This window comes from Calonectris borealis, chromosome 21, assembly GCF_964195595.1.
Source record: "Calonectris borealis chromosome 21, bCalBor7.hap1.2, whole genome shotgun sequence".
Taxonomy (NCBI): domain Eukaryota; kingdom Metazoa; phylum Chordata; class Aves; order Procellariiformes; family Procellariidae; genus Calonectris; species Calonectris borealis.
In genome coordinates, this window is record NC_134332.1 from 5612127 (window position 1) to 5629506 (window position 17380).

Consider the following 17380-nt stretch of genomic DNA (forward strand, 5'->3'; position numbering starts at 1 on the left):
GGGCAACACTGCCCCATCCCCGGGGAGGGGGTGCCCCATCCCAACCCCATCCCCGGGGATGGGGCTGCCCCCGGCCCCGCTGCGCCCCACCAGGGGGTGCCCGCGCTGCATAAATTATGACAATAAGAGCCATCCGCCGCGGTTCTGATTGGCCGCCCGCCGCAGGCTATGCAAATAGGGGAAGGGGGGGGAATGGGTTTATGCGGCGACGCGCGCGGATAGGCGGGAAGCGGCGGGTATGCTAATGAGCGCGCAGGCCCCGCCCCCCGCCGCCGGCGGGCCGCGCTATTGTCCGGCGGGGCCGGGCCGGGAGGAGGCGGCGGCGGCGGCCGGGGCTGGGCCGGGCCGGGCCGGGGCCGCCGTGCGGAGCCGCCCAGCGCCGGGCGAGGAGGGGCCGGCCGGGCCCCCCCTGCAGGTGGGCAGCCGCGGGGCGCTCGCGGGGCAGCTGTTGCTTGCGCTGGGCGGGGGGTGCCCCTCCAGCGGTGCTCCCGGGCCAGATGTGCCCCCCCCCAGCTGTGCCCCGGGGGGGGCTGGGGCTGGCTCAGGGCGCGGGGCCAGCGCAGCGCGGCTGCTCCCTGCAAGCCGCCTGCTGCAGCTGGAGGGAAGGAGAGGGCCCCGGGAGCACGGCGGGGGGCACAGCTGGATGCACAGCTGGGGGCCCGCGGGGCTGGCGCCATCCCGGGGGCCGCATCCAGCACTCCCCGGGCTCTGCTGAGCCCGGCTCTGGCAGGGCTGGCTCGCAGCTGGGAGCCAGTTGAGGTCCCTGGGTGGAGGGGGGGAACCCCCAGCCCCACCGGGGTCCCTGCAGCCGAGGAGATGCGCCGGGAGGATGCAGGACACGCCGCCGCGGTGCTTCTCACCAACACGTGTCCTGCCCACGCCGCCCCACGCCGCCCCACGCCGCCAGCGCCTTCATGGCCCCGAGGAAACTTGTCATAACTTTTCTTATTCCGGCACTTCCTCCCCCGCCGGGGCCGAATCTGCTGCCCGGCTTGTGCGCTTGGAGGTGCAGCCGGAGGATTTCGGGAGGTTTTCATCAGGCTGGCGTGGCCGGGCCGCGGCACGAAGCCAAGCCCGGGGCTCGCGCGGAGGTTGCGGGACGTGAGGCCGTGCCGCTGCCTGCGGCTCCTCCGAGGAAGTTGCGAGGGCTGCCTTCAACTTCAGTTCCTCCTTTTATTTAAAGAGCAGCTTTGAGCGCACTCGGTTCCTTAAAGTCGGGTCGTGGGTGCCAGCCGGGTGTTGTGGGTTTCCCTCGCTCTGCATCTCCCTTTTGAAACCATCCAGGCAGGGGTGTTTTAAGGAGTCCCCGGAGGGCGTAGCAGTCGATGCGCTGTTTACCCGGCTCCAGCCCGTTGCTGGTTAACCCCATCACACGTTCCCGTCGCTGGCGGCTGCTCGGGGCCGACTGCCCTCCCGCGTCCCCCGCCGCCTCCCCCTGTCCTCTGCTAATAAGGGATCTCTGTGCCACCGGCTCTGCCGCGGTGGCGGTGGCAGCTCTCTCCAGACGGGGATTAAGGCCACCCTTGGCAGGCATTACGGCCATCAGCAGCCCCCGGCTCACCCCAGCTCCCGCAGGTACGTTGGGGTTCAGCCCCAGGATGTTCACCCACAGCTTTCCAAGGCAAGGTCCTGGGGACAAAGCTGTCCCCGGGGAGGACAGGGCCCCATGGTGGGGACAGGAGGGTTCGTGTGCCGGGGAGGAGACAGGAAAGCGGCCATGGAAGCAGCTCCCTGTCCCGCCGTGGGGCTTTGCTTCGGTGCAAGCGATGGAGAGATGCTGCGTCCGCGGGGTTTCGGTGCCTCTCCGTGGGGATGTGCCGGCGCGGGGGAGCTGGGGGGGACACGGCCCCTCCAGGCAGAGGGACTGGGGGGGGCGGGAGTGGGCTCTAGAGCGATGGTGTAGTAAGGGGCGTGTGTGCTTTCAGAGGACGAGGAGGGTTTGTCAGGCTCTTCCTCACTGTGATGGTTTCTCTCTTGTTTTACTGGGAAATGGTGCAAACTAAGAAAGCAGCGTTTCCGCTTCTCTGCCCTCTTTCATGCTTATAAAACGGGACTCTGTGGACTTAAAAAAAAAAGGGTTTCTAACCCAGGAATTCCTCCCTCCTGGAGTACAGACGCCCCCTTGCCAAGTTTCAGCCCGAGGTCGTTCTTCTGGCCCTCCTTCGAACCCCCCAAAAGAGACGCTGTGGATGGCAGCGCTGACGTGCCGCTCCTGCTAGGGGCTGGGACAAAAAGGCGAGCTGAGGCGGGGAAGGGGAGCACGGGGAGGCTGCGAGAGACCCACGCTCCCAAAAACCAGCCCTCCCCAGCCCTCCCCTGCAGGTCACCGGGACTAGACATCAATCCCTGCTTGCTTTTAACCTTTCTTTTTCGACACTCGAGCAGAAAAATGTATATTTTTATGCAGTGCCCCCCTGCAGAGCTCTGGGCTGCACGGAGGGATTCAGGCTCAGAGCTTTTTAGCCAAAAAATCTGCAGGGTGGGAGGTCTCTGGCTGCAGGCAGGGCTGCTGGCACTGCCTACTTGCCCTCTCGGGGTGCTGGGGTGCAGATCCCTGCGGGGATGCGGGTGCTTGGCACCTCTGGGAGATGAGCCGCTCTCTGGAGCTGAGATCTGGGTTTGGAGCTGGTTTAGGAAAATAAAATATCCATTCCCTGCCCGGGAGGGGGGTTAAAGCCCCTCCTGCATCCCAGCCGGGCCCGGTTATTCCTCATCGATGGGGGATGTCGCCTTCATGCCACGGGGATGGAGGTGGGGGGGTTAGAGCCCCCCCAACCCGCCTGCTCTGCCCAGGCTTGACAAGGCAGCGAAGGCAGAGTGACAGCGGCCCTGTCATGTCCCGACCCCCCCCCGCCATGTCACCGAACGAGCCCTGGGGTGGGGGATGTGGCGTCTCCTCCACGCTGTCACCACCGATAAACCCGGGAGCGGCGATGAGGCCTCGGCCTCGACTCTGCTGCTGTTCCTCTGCCTCACACGTGCAATGAGTTGGACGGTCTCAGCCCCGCACCTCCCTGTCCCACGGGGGGTTTGCAGGGCAGGGAGCAGGACAGGGACAGGATCGCTGTGGCAGAGGGTGAAGCTGCTTCTAAAGGGGATCAGAGATTAGAAGCTGAGGGCAGGGACAGGCAGAGGCAACCCCTCCTGCCTGTTGGCCAGGCAGAGACCTGGCAGCACTCATCACTGCCCTGAGCAACTCGTCCCTCGTCTGAGCACCTCCACCCCCAAGGAACAATTCGGGACAGCCCGGGCAGAGAGGCAGAGGGAGGAGAGGGGCTGAGGGTCTCAGGCAGAGCAGAATTCAAGGGTAAAAGACATTTTCCAGCTGAGGCTTTTAAATTTCTTTTTAGCTCTTTGTCTGATTGCCCTGTTACAAAATTCCAGCTTTCAAAGGGCAAGATTAAAAAAAAAAAAATATATATATACACACACACTTGGGATTGTTTGCATTTGCTTTGTGGTTCCTGAGTACGTAGCCACATCATTTTTCAAGCTTTTCTGTGCTACCATAACAGTGAGCAACTCAAAGGGGGAAAAAATCCAAGATTTTGCTCTCTTACCACCATGACCGTCGGTGGAGGGACTTTCTGGGAAAGTGATAAATGTGGCTGGATTTGCAAGATCCTGCAGACTGTGGCTGCTGCGGGCAATGCAGCTTGGGGGGGACGCTGCTCAGAAACGGGGTGACAGCCGATGATGTGTGGGTTAGGCACGATCCGGGCACCAGCCTGCCAAAGCCGGGTAAGAAATGTTTTAACCCTCTTTGCCCTGAGACAACAGGACCCACAGGCTCATTTCACCCACTGCCCACCCGCTGGGACCCCCCCGGGGCTGGCGTTTGGGGCTCCTCGTCTCTCGGGGATGCTGCGGGACTCGAGGTGGGTTGGGGGGCTGCTTCTCCAGGCCAGGATGCGGGCAAGGGCTCAGGGCTGGAAACATCCCAGCTCAGAGAGGGGCTAAAGCCAAAATCGCTCTTTAGCTGCATTGAGCAGCCGGAGAGCCTGAAGCATCCCATGGGCAGCCCCGTCATCCCCGGCAGCAGGAGAAGCCGTGGAGCATTTCCAGGTGTGGAAAATGGAGTTGCCCAGCCAGCATATGGGGAAAAGCCTCATGCAAACACCCTGGCAGGTTTGCAAGACCTTAAGGGATGCTTCGGGGTTTGCTCCCTACCCGGAAAGTCCCAAGGATGCAGGCAGGGCTGGGAGCGCGCTGCTGCTGGTGCAAAGATGATGCCTGAGGACCTTGATGCCGGGTAGCACCCAAAAGTAACCCCCAAAACCCCACTAAGAGCAGGATTTAAGCCAGGGAATTTGCAGATCTGAGACTTTGGAGTGGGTTAGAGGACTTTTCCCGGAGCATGTGGGTGCCATAAGTTTGCTACTCATCACTACCATCCCCAAGCCAGCAGCACCCCGAAATCACCACAGCACCCTCTGGCCAAATGCAGCCACCCTAGGGATCGTGCCATGGTTTCGTTAGCAGCCAGGAGCTTGTGTGAGCTCTCCTCCGCGTGCCGCTAATTACACAGTAACGAGCTGGATTAATTGTCTGCCTGCAAATGTGCCAGGACACACCAAGGCGCCTGATTACGGCCGCGGTGTCCATGGGGCTGCAAGCAGCATCCCAGGGTGGGGGCCAGGCGGGGTTCCCCCTTGGAAATCCGGAGATTTCCAACGGGGAGTCCGCCTGGATGAATTTTGGGGCTGTATGGCTGAATTTTGGGGCTGCTTGTCCTCCTGGAAGACCCTCATCCTGATGACTGTTGGCGGCTGCAGCTGGTGATGATCCCAGGGATCCCCCCCCTCCCTTTTGCTTCGGCATTTTGCTCCAAATTGGATTAAAAAATAAATCTTTTAATGAAAAGCTGCGCGGGAGGAGAGTTCAGCTCCCGCCGCGCAGGGCCTGATGGGGTTAAAAAATTTGCAGCAGCCTGCAAACTTGCAGGAAGCACCCGAGCATCGTTTCCTACTTCTGCAAAAGCCCGGCTACCCCGCAGGCGCAGGAAGGTTTTGGGGTGCTCAGAGGGATGCTGCTTTGGGGACCTCCAGCGGGGTCACGGTAACGGGGATGTCCCAGGGATGCTGGTGCAGGGTGACTGGGGCCGATTCCTCCTCCATGCTCCTGTACTGGGTTGGGGATGCTGCGGGGTGGCCGCTGGTGATGCCGGTGTGGTGCTCGGTACCAGTCACGGGCATGTGGGCAGCTGCTACCCCATGGCCAAAATTGGGTTGTGGGGGGCTCAAATCCAGCCGAGGGAACGTTGCTGGGAAAACCCCGTGGCCTTTCTTGCTACCCGCCCTGCAGTTGGGTTTACAGCATCCGGCATCTCTTGAGCCGCCGCTGCGGCTCTGGGAACCCCGGCACACCGAGGAGCGGGGCGAGGGCGAGCTCCTGCTTTTAGGTCATCGGTGGAGTGAGTGTGCTGGGCCTCTGCTGTGATCCCTCTCGCTGTCAGCCCCCCAGAGCCGGAGGGGCCTCGGGGTGCTCCTGCCTCCCCCGGTACCGTCCTGCGCCGTGATGGCACCACTGATGGTCCCCAGGCTGTGGCTGCCTGGCCAAGATGGCATCTGGAGGGTGCCAGCATGGGCTGGGTGTCCCCTGGTGCCCCTAAAAGGCAGGAAAAGCCTTTTAGAGTGGCCCTGGGGGGCTCCTTTCCACGGGGACCTCCATGGCCATGGGAGATGCGGCATCTCCAGCTTCATGGTGCTGATGGTGGGATGCAGGGTAGGGGGTGGCCCAAGGATGTCACCCCCCGATATGGGGGGTTACTCTTGTCCCCAGGGTCTGGGGGACAGGGGAAGCCCTGGCAGCAGGAGGGGACACAGAGCCTGCTGTGTCCCGCTGAGCATCCCTCCCTCTCCCTGGCCCACCAGGACGCGGCGGCGATGATGTGACCTACATTCGCGGCAAGGAGGTCTCCGGTCCGCCGCCACCGCCGCCGGGCCATGAAGCGGCACAAGTGACGGGGACGCCGTGCCCGCGGGCCATGGCCAGCCCGGCACCATGGCTGCGCTGGACACAAACAGAGCTGACGCGCTGGGAGGGAGAGGAGGAGGAGGAGGAGGAGGAGGAGGAGGAGGAAGACAACTTCGAAAGGCGGATGGACGAGGATGGAGTCATCGGCTTGGGGGAGGATGCCAGGAGCCCACCGTGGGGTGAGTTGTCCCCTCCCTGCTGCCCAAAGACCCTCGTGGGGGTGTCCCGGGTGTCCCAGGAGTGGTGGAGCCGAGGGGGCTGCGAGGGGGCCGGGGGCACCGGCTGGCTGGCAGCAGCCCCGTGGCGCTGGTGTTTTGCAGGTGACGGCGAGGACCTGGAGGAGGGGTCCCCGGCGGAGGAGGGTCGCTGGCACCCGCGGCAGGATCTGGAGGAGGAGGATGAGGAGCGAGGCAGCTCCGGGGGGGATGAGGGGCCCTGGGGGGCAGAGAGCGATGGGGAGCCCTACCCCGAGCTCTCCTACGAGGGCCGCTGGGGCTCGGGGTCCAGTGGCAGCCCCGAAGTGCTGCAGGATGGCCGGGCTCTCTGCAGCACGGACGGTGGTGACACCTTGGGGCTGTCGGACGCCAGCCCTGGCCCTGCCACCCCGTCCCGCCGGCACCGGGGCTGGGACATGGCCAGGGACGCCGGCGGGGGGCACGGGCAGGGCTGGACCCCGAGCCGGAGCCTCCTGCTGCACCTTTCCGATGATGCCACCAACATCGAGCCTGTTCCCAAGCCCCAGCCGGCTGGGACGGGGCTACCAGCCCCTGGCACCACTGGCTTGGCACCCACTGGGGAGCCCTGGGGTGCTGGGACCCCCCCTGCACCCCAGCTGCACGACAGGTCCCGGGTGCCTAAGAAAGCGGCGCCCACGGTGCTGCCCCCCGAGCCCAGCCGGCAGTCGCGGTCCCTGAGCCCCCGGCGGCGGCACGCAGGTGGCAAGGAGATGAGGGATCCCTCGGGATCGGGCACCGGCACGGCCGACGGCACCCAGTACGGCCGAGGGCGGCTCAACTACCCCCTGCCCGACCTCTCCAAGGTGGAGGCGCGGGTGAAGTTCAACCAGAGCTACCGGCCGCCGCGGGGCCGAGCGCTGCCCGCCCGCCCCAGGGCCCCGGGCGGCCCCATCGGCTTCAAGTCCCCGGCTGAAATCGTCCGGGAGGTGCTGCTGAGCAGCGGGGAGGGGGTCCCCCCGCAGCCCCCCACCACCGCTGGGCTGCCGCAGGAGTTCAGGTCCCCCAGGCAAGCCACCGAGCTGGTGCAGCAGCTCCAGGTAATGCCCAGCTCCCCCAGTTCAGCCAGAGAAGCCTTACTGGGATGGTCTTCAGGGTGGGGGGGATCAGGGGGTGCAGGTGAAATGGAGATGCCACCAGCCCCATGAGGCGGCCCTGTGTCACCGGTGGGGGGTTTGGTGCTGGTCACCTCTTCCCAGTCCTGCACGGGGGCTGGTGAGGAGGGAAGGACCAGGCGGGGATGTGGGCAGCGATGCTCGTGTCCCCCCCAGGATGCTTGTACACCCCCCTGATGCTCGTTGCCCCCGGGATGTTTGTCCCCTGGGGTGTCCTCCTGTCCACTGGAAGGAGAGGGAGGGTCTCCCCCACGCAGAGAAATGGGGGCCACATCTGCCCCAGATGAGCCGGGTGCTTTGGGGGGTGGGTTTCTGCACCCCAGGGTGTCCCCCACCCATGGAAGCCCCCCCTGGCCCCGTCGTCTCCCCACACAGGGATGCATCCATCTGTGCCGCATCCCCCTTTGCCACCCACCCCTCGGGCATCCTCCCGAGCCCCCGTCCCCGCACCGGGTGCCGTCACCCGCTGCGTGTCCCCTCCCCGCAGGACGACTACCACAAGCTGCTGACGAAGTACGCCGAGGCCGAGAACACCATCGACCAGCTACGCCTGGGTGCCAGGGTGGGTGCTGGGGTGGGGACGGCTGTGGGGGCGGGGGGGGGGACTCCCCACTCTGCTCCCCTCTCCCCAGGGTTATTTGAGGTGTCTTCCTCCCCTGGCTTCGCTCTTCCTCCTCCCGGGGAGCTGCGGTTGAGTAAGCCCAGCCCAGGGAGGGGGGGGTGAGGCTGCCCAGCGGGCTCCCCTCATCGCTGGGGAGGTGGCTGTGCCGAAACGGCCCCGAAATGGCGGGGGCAGCTGCAGGGCACGTCACCGAAATGGCAGGACAGCAGGCGGAAGCACGTCCCCGTGTCACCCTCGCCACCTCCCGCCCTGCACCACTATGTGGGTGGGGAAACTGAGGCAGGGCCGGTGTCCGGCTGTGCCCTCCCCCCCCCCGGGCTGTCCCCCCCGCCTTCACCCCCACCTGTCTGCTGTCCCCATGGGGATGGGTGCTTCGGGGTGGGTGGCGCTGGGGTTGGGGTGCAGGGTGGGTGCCCCCAATCCCCTCTCCCTGCCCCCAGGTGAGCCTGTACGCCGACCCACCATGGCCCAGCCGCAGCCTCACCGTGGGCACCGTGGGCACCGGCTGCCGGGTGACGGCCCTCAGCATCCCGCAGGCCAGGACGGCGGCTTTCAGCATGGCCCCGGCCCCGGCCCCGGCCCCCCCGTCCTCGCCGGGTGGAGGTGGGTTGAACCGTGTTTCCCCGTCTGGTTCATCGCCCTCCTGCTCTGGTTTTTAGGGGGGTGTTCAGCCGAGACCCCATACCCACGGCTTCCCCACGCTTGGGGGCGTCCCCAGCATCACCTTGTTCTTGTGTTTTCTTGCAGCTCCAGCACCGGCACTGTCAAACCGGGGGGGATCACCCCGACCTCCTTCCCCCCCTCCACCCGGGGGGGGCTGTCCCACCTGCCCGGGGCGGTGCCACTGCCCGGGGACCCAGCTGACGAGGACGCTGGCGGGACAGACCCACAAGCTGCAGGCGCAGGCAAGCCCCAGCGTGGGGGGCTGCAGCGGTGGGGGGCTGCAGCGGTGGGGGGCTGCAGCAGGGCTGGGCTCAGCCCTTTCTCTCCCAACCAGGTGGAGTCCTTCGAAGGCTGGATGCGGGGATCCCCCGCACCCCAAGAGCAGCTCCAGGTGCGTCAGCCCCTTCCCGGCACCCCACCCCGGGGATGCACAGCGGGGCCGGGGGGGTGGCGGGGAGCGGGGGCCGAGCTGGCAGGCTCGGACATCACCGTTGTGCCGCAGAGGTTTAGGAAGCTGAAGGATGCTCAGGATGCGCTGGAGCGGGCGTACCTGCGAGCCCGGCAGCAGCACCCAGGGGCCTCGGGGGACTTCGATCCCGACCGGTAAGTGCTTGACCCCCACCGCCCCACCAGCGAAACCCCAGATCCCAGTGCTGCTGGCCCCCATGCCGCGGGGTTTGGGGTCTCCCCGGCACTGATGGTTGCTGTCTTGCAGCGCGGTGGAAGGGGAGATTTTCCACCTGGGGCTGTGCCTGGAGGAGCTGAAGGAGCGGCTGGAGCCCGGGGCCAGGCGGCAGCTCCCCCCGCAGCGCCCAGCCCAGCCCTGCTCCCCTCCGGCCCCTTCCCCGCCGCCGGCCGCCCACTCCCCGCACCCCGAGGTGAGCTGGGCAAGGCTGCAGGGGGGCGGACGGGGCTGGGGGGTGCAAAGATGCTGGGGCAGGGGTGCCCTGCTGCTGGCTGAGGTGGGGGTCCTGCTTATCCCAACCCCCTTTTGCTGTGCCCTGCAGAGCCGTGCGCTGATGGATGGTCCCCGGGGGACAGCGGGGGACAGCGGGGCGGTGGCAGGGGGGCTGCCCCAGCCCCTCTGGCATAAGCAGCTCCGAGTGGAGGAGGATTTCGGTGACCTGCTGGCACAGTGAGTGCCCTCGCAGCAGGGCAGGAGGGCGTGTGGGCAGGGAGCTGCTCCCCGAAACCACCAACTCCTGCGTGCGGGTCCCCCCTAGGTACAAACACTTCAAGTCCTTGCCGGAGTCGCTGAGCCTGGAGCAGCTGAGCCTGGCAGGGAGCGGGTCCCAAGAGGAGGCAGATGGACCTGCAGCAGGGGACGGTGGCCCTGGCAAGGTCCCCTACAGGACGCGGTCACTAAAGGAGGGGGCCGACCTCGAGACCTCCCCCTTGTAAGTGTTGTGGGAGCACAAGTCAGGCAGGGCGAGTGGGAGGTTTTACATCAGGTCTCTGGTTTTACATCACTGGCATTGATAGGCTTCAGAGTTAACAGCCTCCCCAGGAGAGCTGGCTGCACCAGGATGTTTCCCAATGTTTGGGGTTGCTCTGCCCCATCGCTCATTCTCCGTCCCTCCCCGCAGGCCCCCCCCAGAGAGGAGAGCGGCGCTGCTGCCCCCCGGGGAGCCTCCATGGCCAGGGGGTACATGGGGCCGCCCATCCCCTGCCACCGCTGAGGAGCCGCCGGCTGCAGCCAAGCCCCCCCTGGGGCTCCCCGAGCCACCGCGAGTGCCCCTGTCCCGCCGCAGCAGCGGGGTGGGCAGCGCTGCCGCCCAGCATCGGCCCCGCAAGGTGAGACCCCTGGGACTGCGGGTCCCCATCTGCCAGCACCCCCAGACCTGCCGGAGGATTCTGGGGGGTGCTCAGCACCAATCCTGCTCTCCCCGATGCATCTGCAGGAGCAGCGCATTGTGTCACCGGAGACAGACAGTGGCTTCGTGGGCTCAGAGGCCAGCAGGGTGTCACCCCCCGTGCACACCCCCGAGCACCAGCCCCCCTGCACCGGGTATGACTCAGGGTCTCTGCCCTTGCCCCAGGGCGGGGATTCGGGGACATGGGCTGTTGGCTCTGTCTGGGGGGATTTGGGGCATTGAAGGGGAGCAGGGAGGGGGGGGGAGAAGCAGCAAGGGAGCAGGGAGGGGGTGCTGGGGGGGTTGGAGATGTGCAGGGTGGCCCATGGCCAGAGGATGAGCCATGGGGGTTGCCTGCATGACCCATCCCATCCCCAGGACCCCCGGCTCGCTGGGACCCTCCATCCCCGTCCCCGTGACCCTCCGTCCTCCGTGGAAGAGAGAGGCGACCCCGCTTCCCTCCGAGACGGCGCTGATGGGCATCTACCCCGCGGGCGGGCAGGGTGGCATGGGGGGGCCCCACCTGCCCCCCAGCACCCCCTCGCAGAGCAGCTCCCCCCCCCGCTGGGCCGAGAGCGCGGGCAGCGAGGCGGGACCCGACGGTGATGGCAGTGAGTAGGCAGCGTTTCGGGGAGGGACGTGTCCCCGGGGAGAGAGATTTGGGGGGGCCCTGGCTCTATGGGTGGAAGAGGCTCTGGTTTAGGGTGTTCTCCCAACCCCCTTGGGGTGCTGGCCTGGGGGTGCCTCCCGCCTGCTGACCCTGCTCTCCCAGCTTTCTCCTTGGGGGGGGACACCCCCACGTCCCACGCCGCCGACCTCGGCTCACCGTGCCCTCCCTGCCCCCCAGCTCACATGGACTCGGAGGCGGAAGGCAGGAGTTGCGCCAGCGCCGGTGGCCACCCCCCCGCCATGGCCAGGGGCCCGGCTAGCCACCCACCGTCCCCCGAAACACCGTCCCCCACCCCGCTGTCCCCCAACCCGCCGTCCCTCGACCCGGCTCGCTGCGACCTGCTGGGCTCCCGGTTGGAGCGCGAGTGAGTGTCTATGTACCCCCCCTAAATCAGGCCAACCCCCCCCCCCGGTGACACAGGGACCCCACCAAGCAAAGTCCCCAAAGGCACCAGCATCTCCCAGTGGGCAGCAGCAGGTTTTCCCTTCTCAGAGAGCCATGGGCTGAGTCCTCCAAACTCGTGACACGTGTGGGCTGGCTGAGACTGGACCCCAGCCCAGACAAGCCCTAGGCTTGGTTTTGGGAAGCATCACAGCATGAGCTACTGGGTCCTGACTGGTGGGGATGGGGGCAGGCACGGGGTCTGGGGAGGACGGGGTTGCTCCCCCTGCCCAGGACACCCAGCAGCAGCCAGTGCTGTTGGGAGCCTTGCTGACTGCAGGCGCCCCTCACCGTGGCATCTGTCCTGCGGCAGCCAGGCCATCCGGGCGCTGCGGGACGAGGTGTGGCAGCTGCAGCGGAGGCTTGAGGAGAGCCTGCGCCGCTCCCGTAGCTATCCCGAGGGAAAAGCCGTCCCGCGTGCCACCCCGGGCAGGAGGCAGCCGGTGGCCAACGGACCATCGTCCCCCAAGGACACAGCACCCTCGGGGTAGGTGGCAGGAGGGACCTGGGGAGGAGGAGGAGGTGGCAGCAGCCACCCCTGGTTGGTGTCCCATGGGCGTGGGGACACCCCCAGCCCCAGCCCGTCCCATTTTGGCTGTGACCGGGGAGAGGTTGGGCTCGTGGGGGGGGCCGGCAGCCTGGCTGCACCGGGGTGGTGGGTCGGGGGGATGCGTGAGGGGACACTGAGGGGTCTGGGTGGTGACGGCAGCTCCGTCCCCTCCACAGGGAGCCGAGCCCCCCGGTACGGGGCAGGGCGGCCCCCGGGGCCGCACCCACGAGGAGGGGGAGGTCGACATCGCTGCCCCGGGACAGGCCGGAGCTGGACCTCAGTAAGTGGGACCCCACCAGGGTGGGGACGGAGGGGACAGTGGGGACACTCTCCTCCCTGCACGCTGCTTCTTCCCCAAACGGAGCGGGGTGCTGGTGGGGCTGCGGGACCAGGGGAAAGGACAGGTCCTGGTGGCCCCATGGGACCCAGCAGCGCTCAGCCCAGGGCCAGATCCTGCAGATCTGGGGCTGGGACCCACTGGATCCCACCCCACTTCCCTCTCCTCCACCACAGCCTCCGAGTCAGATCCCTCGCCCACCGGGCCCCGGGCCACCCCCTCCCCGCAGAAGAGCCCTGGGAGCTCCCCGGGTGCGGTGACGTTTCGGGGACAGTACACAGGTGGGTGCCAGCGGCGGTCAGTGCCGGGGGTTGAGGGTGGCCACCCCCGCGTTGGGGTCCCCGGCCACGCTCACGCTATGTTTTGGCAGGGACACGGTACCAGGCGGGGACACCGCGCACCACCCCGGCACCCCGAGAAGAGGCGGGCACCCCGGGGTGCCCCCGGTGCCGCGGGAGCAGGCTGCCATCGGGTGAGTGGCCCCGGGAGCAGCCCCCAGCTCCTTCTGGCCTTCCCTAATGCCCGCTAATGACTTTAATTCATTAATTACAGAGGTTTGGGGAGGGGGGAGATATAAGCCCACTCCCCACAGCTTGGGGCTCTCCCCACCGCCCCTTGGCCGGACTCCCCTGCCCTGGGGCGCCCACCCTGCTCCTCGCCGCTGTCCCCGGGAGCAGTGGGAAGGGGTCCCCAGCCCTCTCCTTTAGCTGAAGGTGAACCCAGCCCGTTCCCGGGTCCCAGCTCCCTGGCTGCCTGGAACTGAGCTGAATGCATGCAGAGTGCTTTGCAGACCCCCCATTTTGAAAAGCCCCCCTTTGCAGACTGCCCTCCCCCCTTTTTGTAGACCCCCCCCTTTTGCAGACACCTCCCCTTTTTGCAGACCCCTCCTTTTTGCAGACCCCCCTTTTCCAGACCCTCCTTTTCAGACACCCCCCCACACCCTTTGCAGCCCCCCCTTTGCAGCTGCCCTTGCGGGGAAAGGCCTCCGCCTCCTGTCCCACCCGCTCCCCCAAACCGCTCTGCTCTTTCCAAACCGCCCTTGCTTGCTCTGCGCGGGAACGTTCCCGGACACGCTCGCTCCTCTCTCCGTAGCCGGCTCCTGGGGGGCCGATGCCGCGAGGCAGCCCCAGCACAGCACCCCGAGGAGGATGCGCTGCCCCGCTTGCCGGGCACCCATGGGTCCCCCCGCGCCCGGCAGCAGGGACAGAGCCACACACGGTGGGTGACGGGGGTGGCATGTGCTTGACATGGCTTGTCCCTGCATGCGAGTTGGGGTGGGGGGACAGGGAACAACCCCCAGACCCCTGGCACAGCGCTGGCACCGTGCTTGGGGACAGAAGTGACAGCCAGCGGTCCCACCACCCGCTCCCCGCGGGCACGGGTGTTCCCACCCAGCAGTGGCAGCCCAGTGTGGGGAGAGGCAGTGGCTGCCTCTCACTGTGCCCCCCTGGGGATATCGGACACCCCTGGGGACATCAAACACCCCTGGGGACATCGAACACCCCTGGGGACATCTTACTGCCTTCCTCCCTGCAGCAGAGTGTGGCCCCGGTGGCACGTCCCCCCCAGACTCCCGCGTTGGTCCCCGAGCCGAGAAGCCGGAGCAGCCCGGACTTTGGTACTTGGCGGCCAGCCCTGGTGCCACTGCTGCCATCGGCTGCCTTGCGCCCGTCCCCCTCGTGCCTTACGCACCCTCCATGCTGTAAGGATGCTCTGCGGTGGGTGGGGGGGGGGGCGGGAGGAGGTCAGCATCTCCCAGGGGAGGAGGGTGAACCCGGGGAGAGGCTGTGCCCACCCCAGGGACCCGCTGGTTTGCCCACGGAGCCCAGGCACCCGGGAGCAGGGTTACACAGCCCTTGGCTCCTTTTAGTGGGGGGGGGCGGGTCTGCATGGGAGTGGGCATAGGGAGATGGGTGCTGGGGGTTGGAGATGGGGGAGATGGGGGAGAGGGATGAAAAACAAGGCAGAGTGGAGGCAAGAGCCCTGGGGGGGGGCACAGCCCACGGGGTAAAGCTGAGCCCGTGTCCCCTTCTTCTTCCCAGCTTCTGCTCCCCAGTGGTACCTACCTCAGCCCCAGCCATGGCCGGGGTCCCCCTCCAGCATGCCGGGGGGCACTGGCGGGCAGAGCATCCCCCCCGGCCGCACGCTGCTGGCCACCGCCGCTGCCTGGCCCTGGACCTCGATGAGTTTGAGGAGCTGAACCGGTCGCTGAGCCGGGCCGTGGAGGCTGCCCAGAGCGTGAGGTTCACCACCACCCGCATGAGCCGGGCGCTGGCTGCCGAGCTGAGCCGAGCGCGGGACCTGCGGGGCTCCTGCCTCTTCTGAGGGTCCAGCTGGCACCTGCCAAACCCTGCCTGCCCTCGTAGGAGGCAAGAGGAGGAGGATGGTCCCCCCATCAGTATCCCTGCACTGGATGCTCCCTGCCAGATCTGGGGGCACTGGGGCTGGAGGCATCTCCACGGGGTCCTGCGCTGGCTCCTATCCCCATCCCGCTTGCCCTAGACCGCCCTGCATCGCTTGTCCGTCTGTCTGTCCATTTTCAGGACCACCCAAGCTGCAGGAGAGGGGGCAAAACATGGGCAGAGGTCTCCCGAGACCTGCACCATCCCGCAGCACCCCGAGGTGCAAGCATAGCCCCGGCAGGACCATCCCCTGGGACCAATGGGGTGGCCCCGTGTCCCCCCCTGAGCACTTCTGGGGATGCTCTGACTTTGTGTAGGTCCTACTGCAACACGGGCTGAGCCCCCCCCGGCAGCTGTGTTTACCTCCGTGCCTGCGCGGGCAGAAATACCCGCGATTCCCTGTTCAACCCCTTTCCCAGCCTTTGGGCACCCGCCGGGGGCTCGGTGCCGGGGCTCGACCCGCCTGCCCCCCTCCACCCCCTGCTCTGCCCTTGGACTTGAACCGAGCCAGGTCCTCCCTGGGAAAGCTCTTCTTTTCGTGGTTTTCTGGGAATTTTTTTTTTCTCTGAGGTAGCTAAATCACTCTTTTAGGGTTGATCGATGATACATAACGTGTGTGAGTGTATGTATATGTATGTATCTATAGCTAGATACATATATATGTTCTGGTTTTAATTTCCAGCATAATCCTTAGGGCATTTGTGGCTTTTTTTGGCCATTCCTGGATGTGGCTGCTCACGGTGTCATCCAGGCAGAAAAAAAGAAGGATTTGGGGTTTTCCTTGGGATTCTCGGGCTGGTAGAGGAAAAATCACCCCGTGAGACCAAGGCAGGGGCAGGATCCGGCCCCGAGGGGGTGTGCAGAGCCCCTGTACCTCCAGGCTGGTTTTGTAATGAATTCATGCCTATTTTTTAGCAAAATGGCTGTGATCGGAGCAGCCACGTGGAACCTGCACCCCGCTCCATCCCTGAGCATCTCAGCCTGCAGTGCCCCTGGCTGTGTTTATGTGTAGGACCTACCTAAAGTGCCCGTGTCAAATTTATTTATTTTTGAATTTTTTTGGGGGTGTACAAAGACCTACATTTTGGGGGGGGGGGGGGGAACCACTAACGCCCCGGGCGAGTTACTCAGGTCTAGAGCCTCCCCGAGCAAAGCCACTGAGCCCGGATCCTGCAACCAGCCCGGGGGGGACGGAGAGGGGCTGGGAACGGGGCTGCCCCTGACGCTGCCCTTTGGGGGGGAGAGGGGTGGGTTGGGGGCACGCGGGGGGAATTTTAAAGAGGATTTATGTGTCTCTGGTTGCGTCTGCTTGTACCTGTGTCCCAAACGAGCCAACGGGCCGGGTTGCAGCCGTGCTGGAAGCTGCGACCCCCCCAGCCCAGCCGGGGTGCACGGGGAGCGTGCAGGGAGCACGCAGCCGTATTTAATTATCCCAAATGCAATAGCCAGGAGCAAAGACGATGTTTTTTTCCGTATCTCCTATTTTGTAATGACCAGCAGAGCCATTCGGATGGTATTTTGTACTAAGATAATCGCCTATTTTTGAATGAAATAAATGCGGTTGATTGGCTTGTGGGTTTTTCTTCCTTTTCGAAGCCATTTCTCGGGTGAGTTTTGGCACGACCACACCAGGATCTCTCCCCTGGAGGCATCTGGGGTTTGGTAAGAGTATTCCCCAAGCCTTTCCCTCGCCTGCCTGGCCCCCGAGCAAGCGGCACGGCACAGCCCCGGTTGCACTAGGGATGGAGACCGCTTTTATTTAGTCACTCGAGTGCTTTAGTACAGAAGAACAGATATACAGAGATGATACATGTTTGTGCTTCAACACTTTCAAACATTTAGATTCCAGTAATTTCAAGGTAAACAAGTTCCAAGACAGACTAGATTATTTTTTTTTTTAAATTTTCCTTTTTGATAAATTATTTTTTATATAAATAACTGTAACAGAAAAAAAAATAATGTCCAACATACAAGATCCTGAAGCATTTGCATTGCTAAACTGAGAAGGAACTCAAACGGGGTGGGAGGACCAAGGAGGAACCAACAAATATCAGTGCAATGATATAGCCTTTGCCCTAAAAATATATATTTAACTTTATGGGCAAGGAACAGACGGGGAGGGAAGGGGGGGCTAACCACCAACAAGGCAAGAAAGAGAGATTTTGGGGAAGGAAAAGGGGGTCACAGCCTTCAGGGGGAGAGAACAAAACGATGGACCCCAAAATATTGCACTGCATCTAATGGCAGGGGAGGGCGGGGGCAATCCTGGGGTGTAAAAATAAAAAAACCCAACTAAAATCAGAGGTTTGGTTAAATCACTATACACCAAGCTTGTAAGAACGTCACGAGACACAGTCATTAATATACACAGAGTCCGGAGGGGGGGCCCGGAGCAGGGGGGGCCTCGGGGCGACGGCACGCTCAGAAACGCTTCACCACGGGACGACACGAGCGGAGCCGGGCGCGAGGGCGCCGAGCTTCCGTGGGGATGGATGGAGAGAGAGAGATATATATATAT

The 17380-nt window shown here is 64.8% G+C and overlaps 1 protein-coding gene across 1 annotated transcript; it reads left to right on the forward strand.

Annotated features, from left to right (window-relative positions):
* Positions 1–238: 238 nt before the first annotated feature.
* AKNA (AT-hook transcription factor) lies at positions 239–17345 on the forward strand. Its single transcript, XM_075170460.1, is given in 23 exon segments — positions 239–344; positions 347–415; positions 5874–6155; positions 6297–7249; positions 7812–7886; positions 8387–8549; positions 8694–8851; positions 8944–9000; positions 9112–9212; positions 9325–9487; positions 9617–9744; positions 9833–10006; positions 10196–10403; positions 10511–10617; positions 10841–11073; positions 11310–11496; positions 11887–12060; positions 12300–12403; positions 12637–12741; positions 12831–12932; positions 13553–13678; positions 13997–14162; positions 14503–17345. Coding segments are annotated over 23 exon segments (4224 nt in total). The 3' UTR covers positions 14786–17345.
* The last annotated feature ends 35 nt before the right edge of the window (positions 17346–17380 follow it).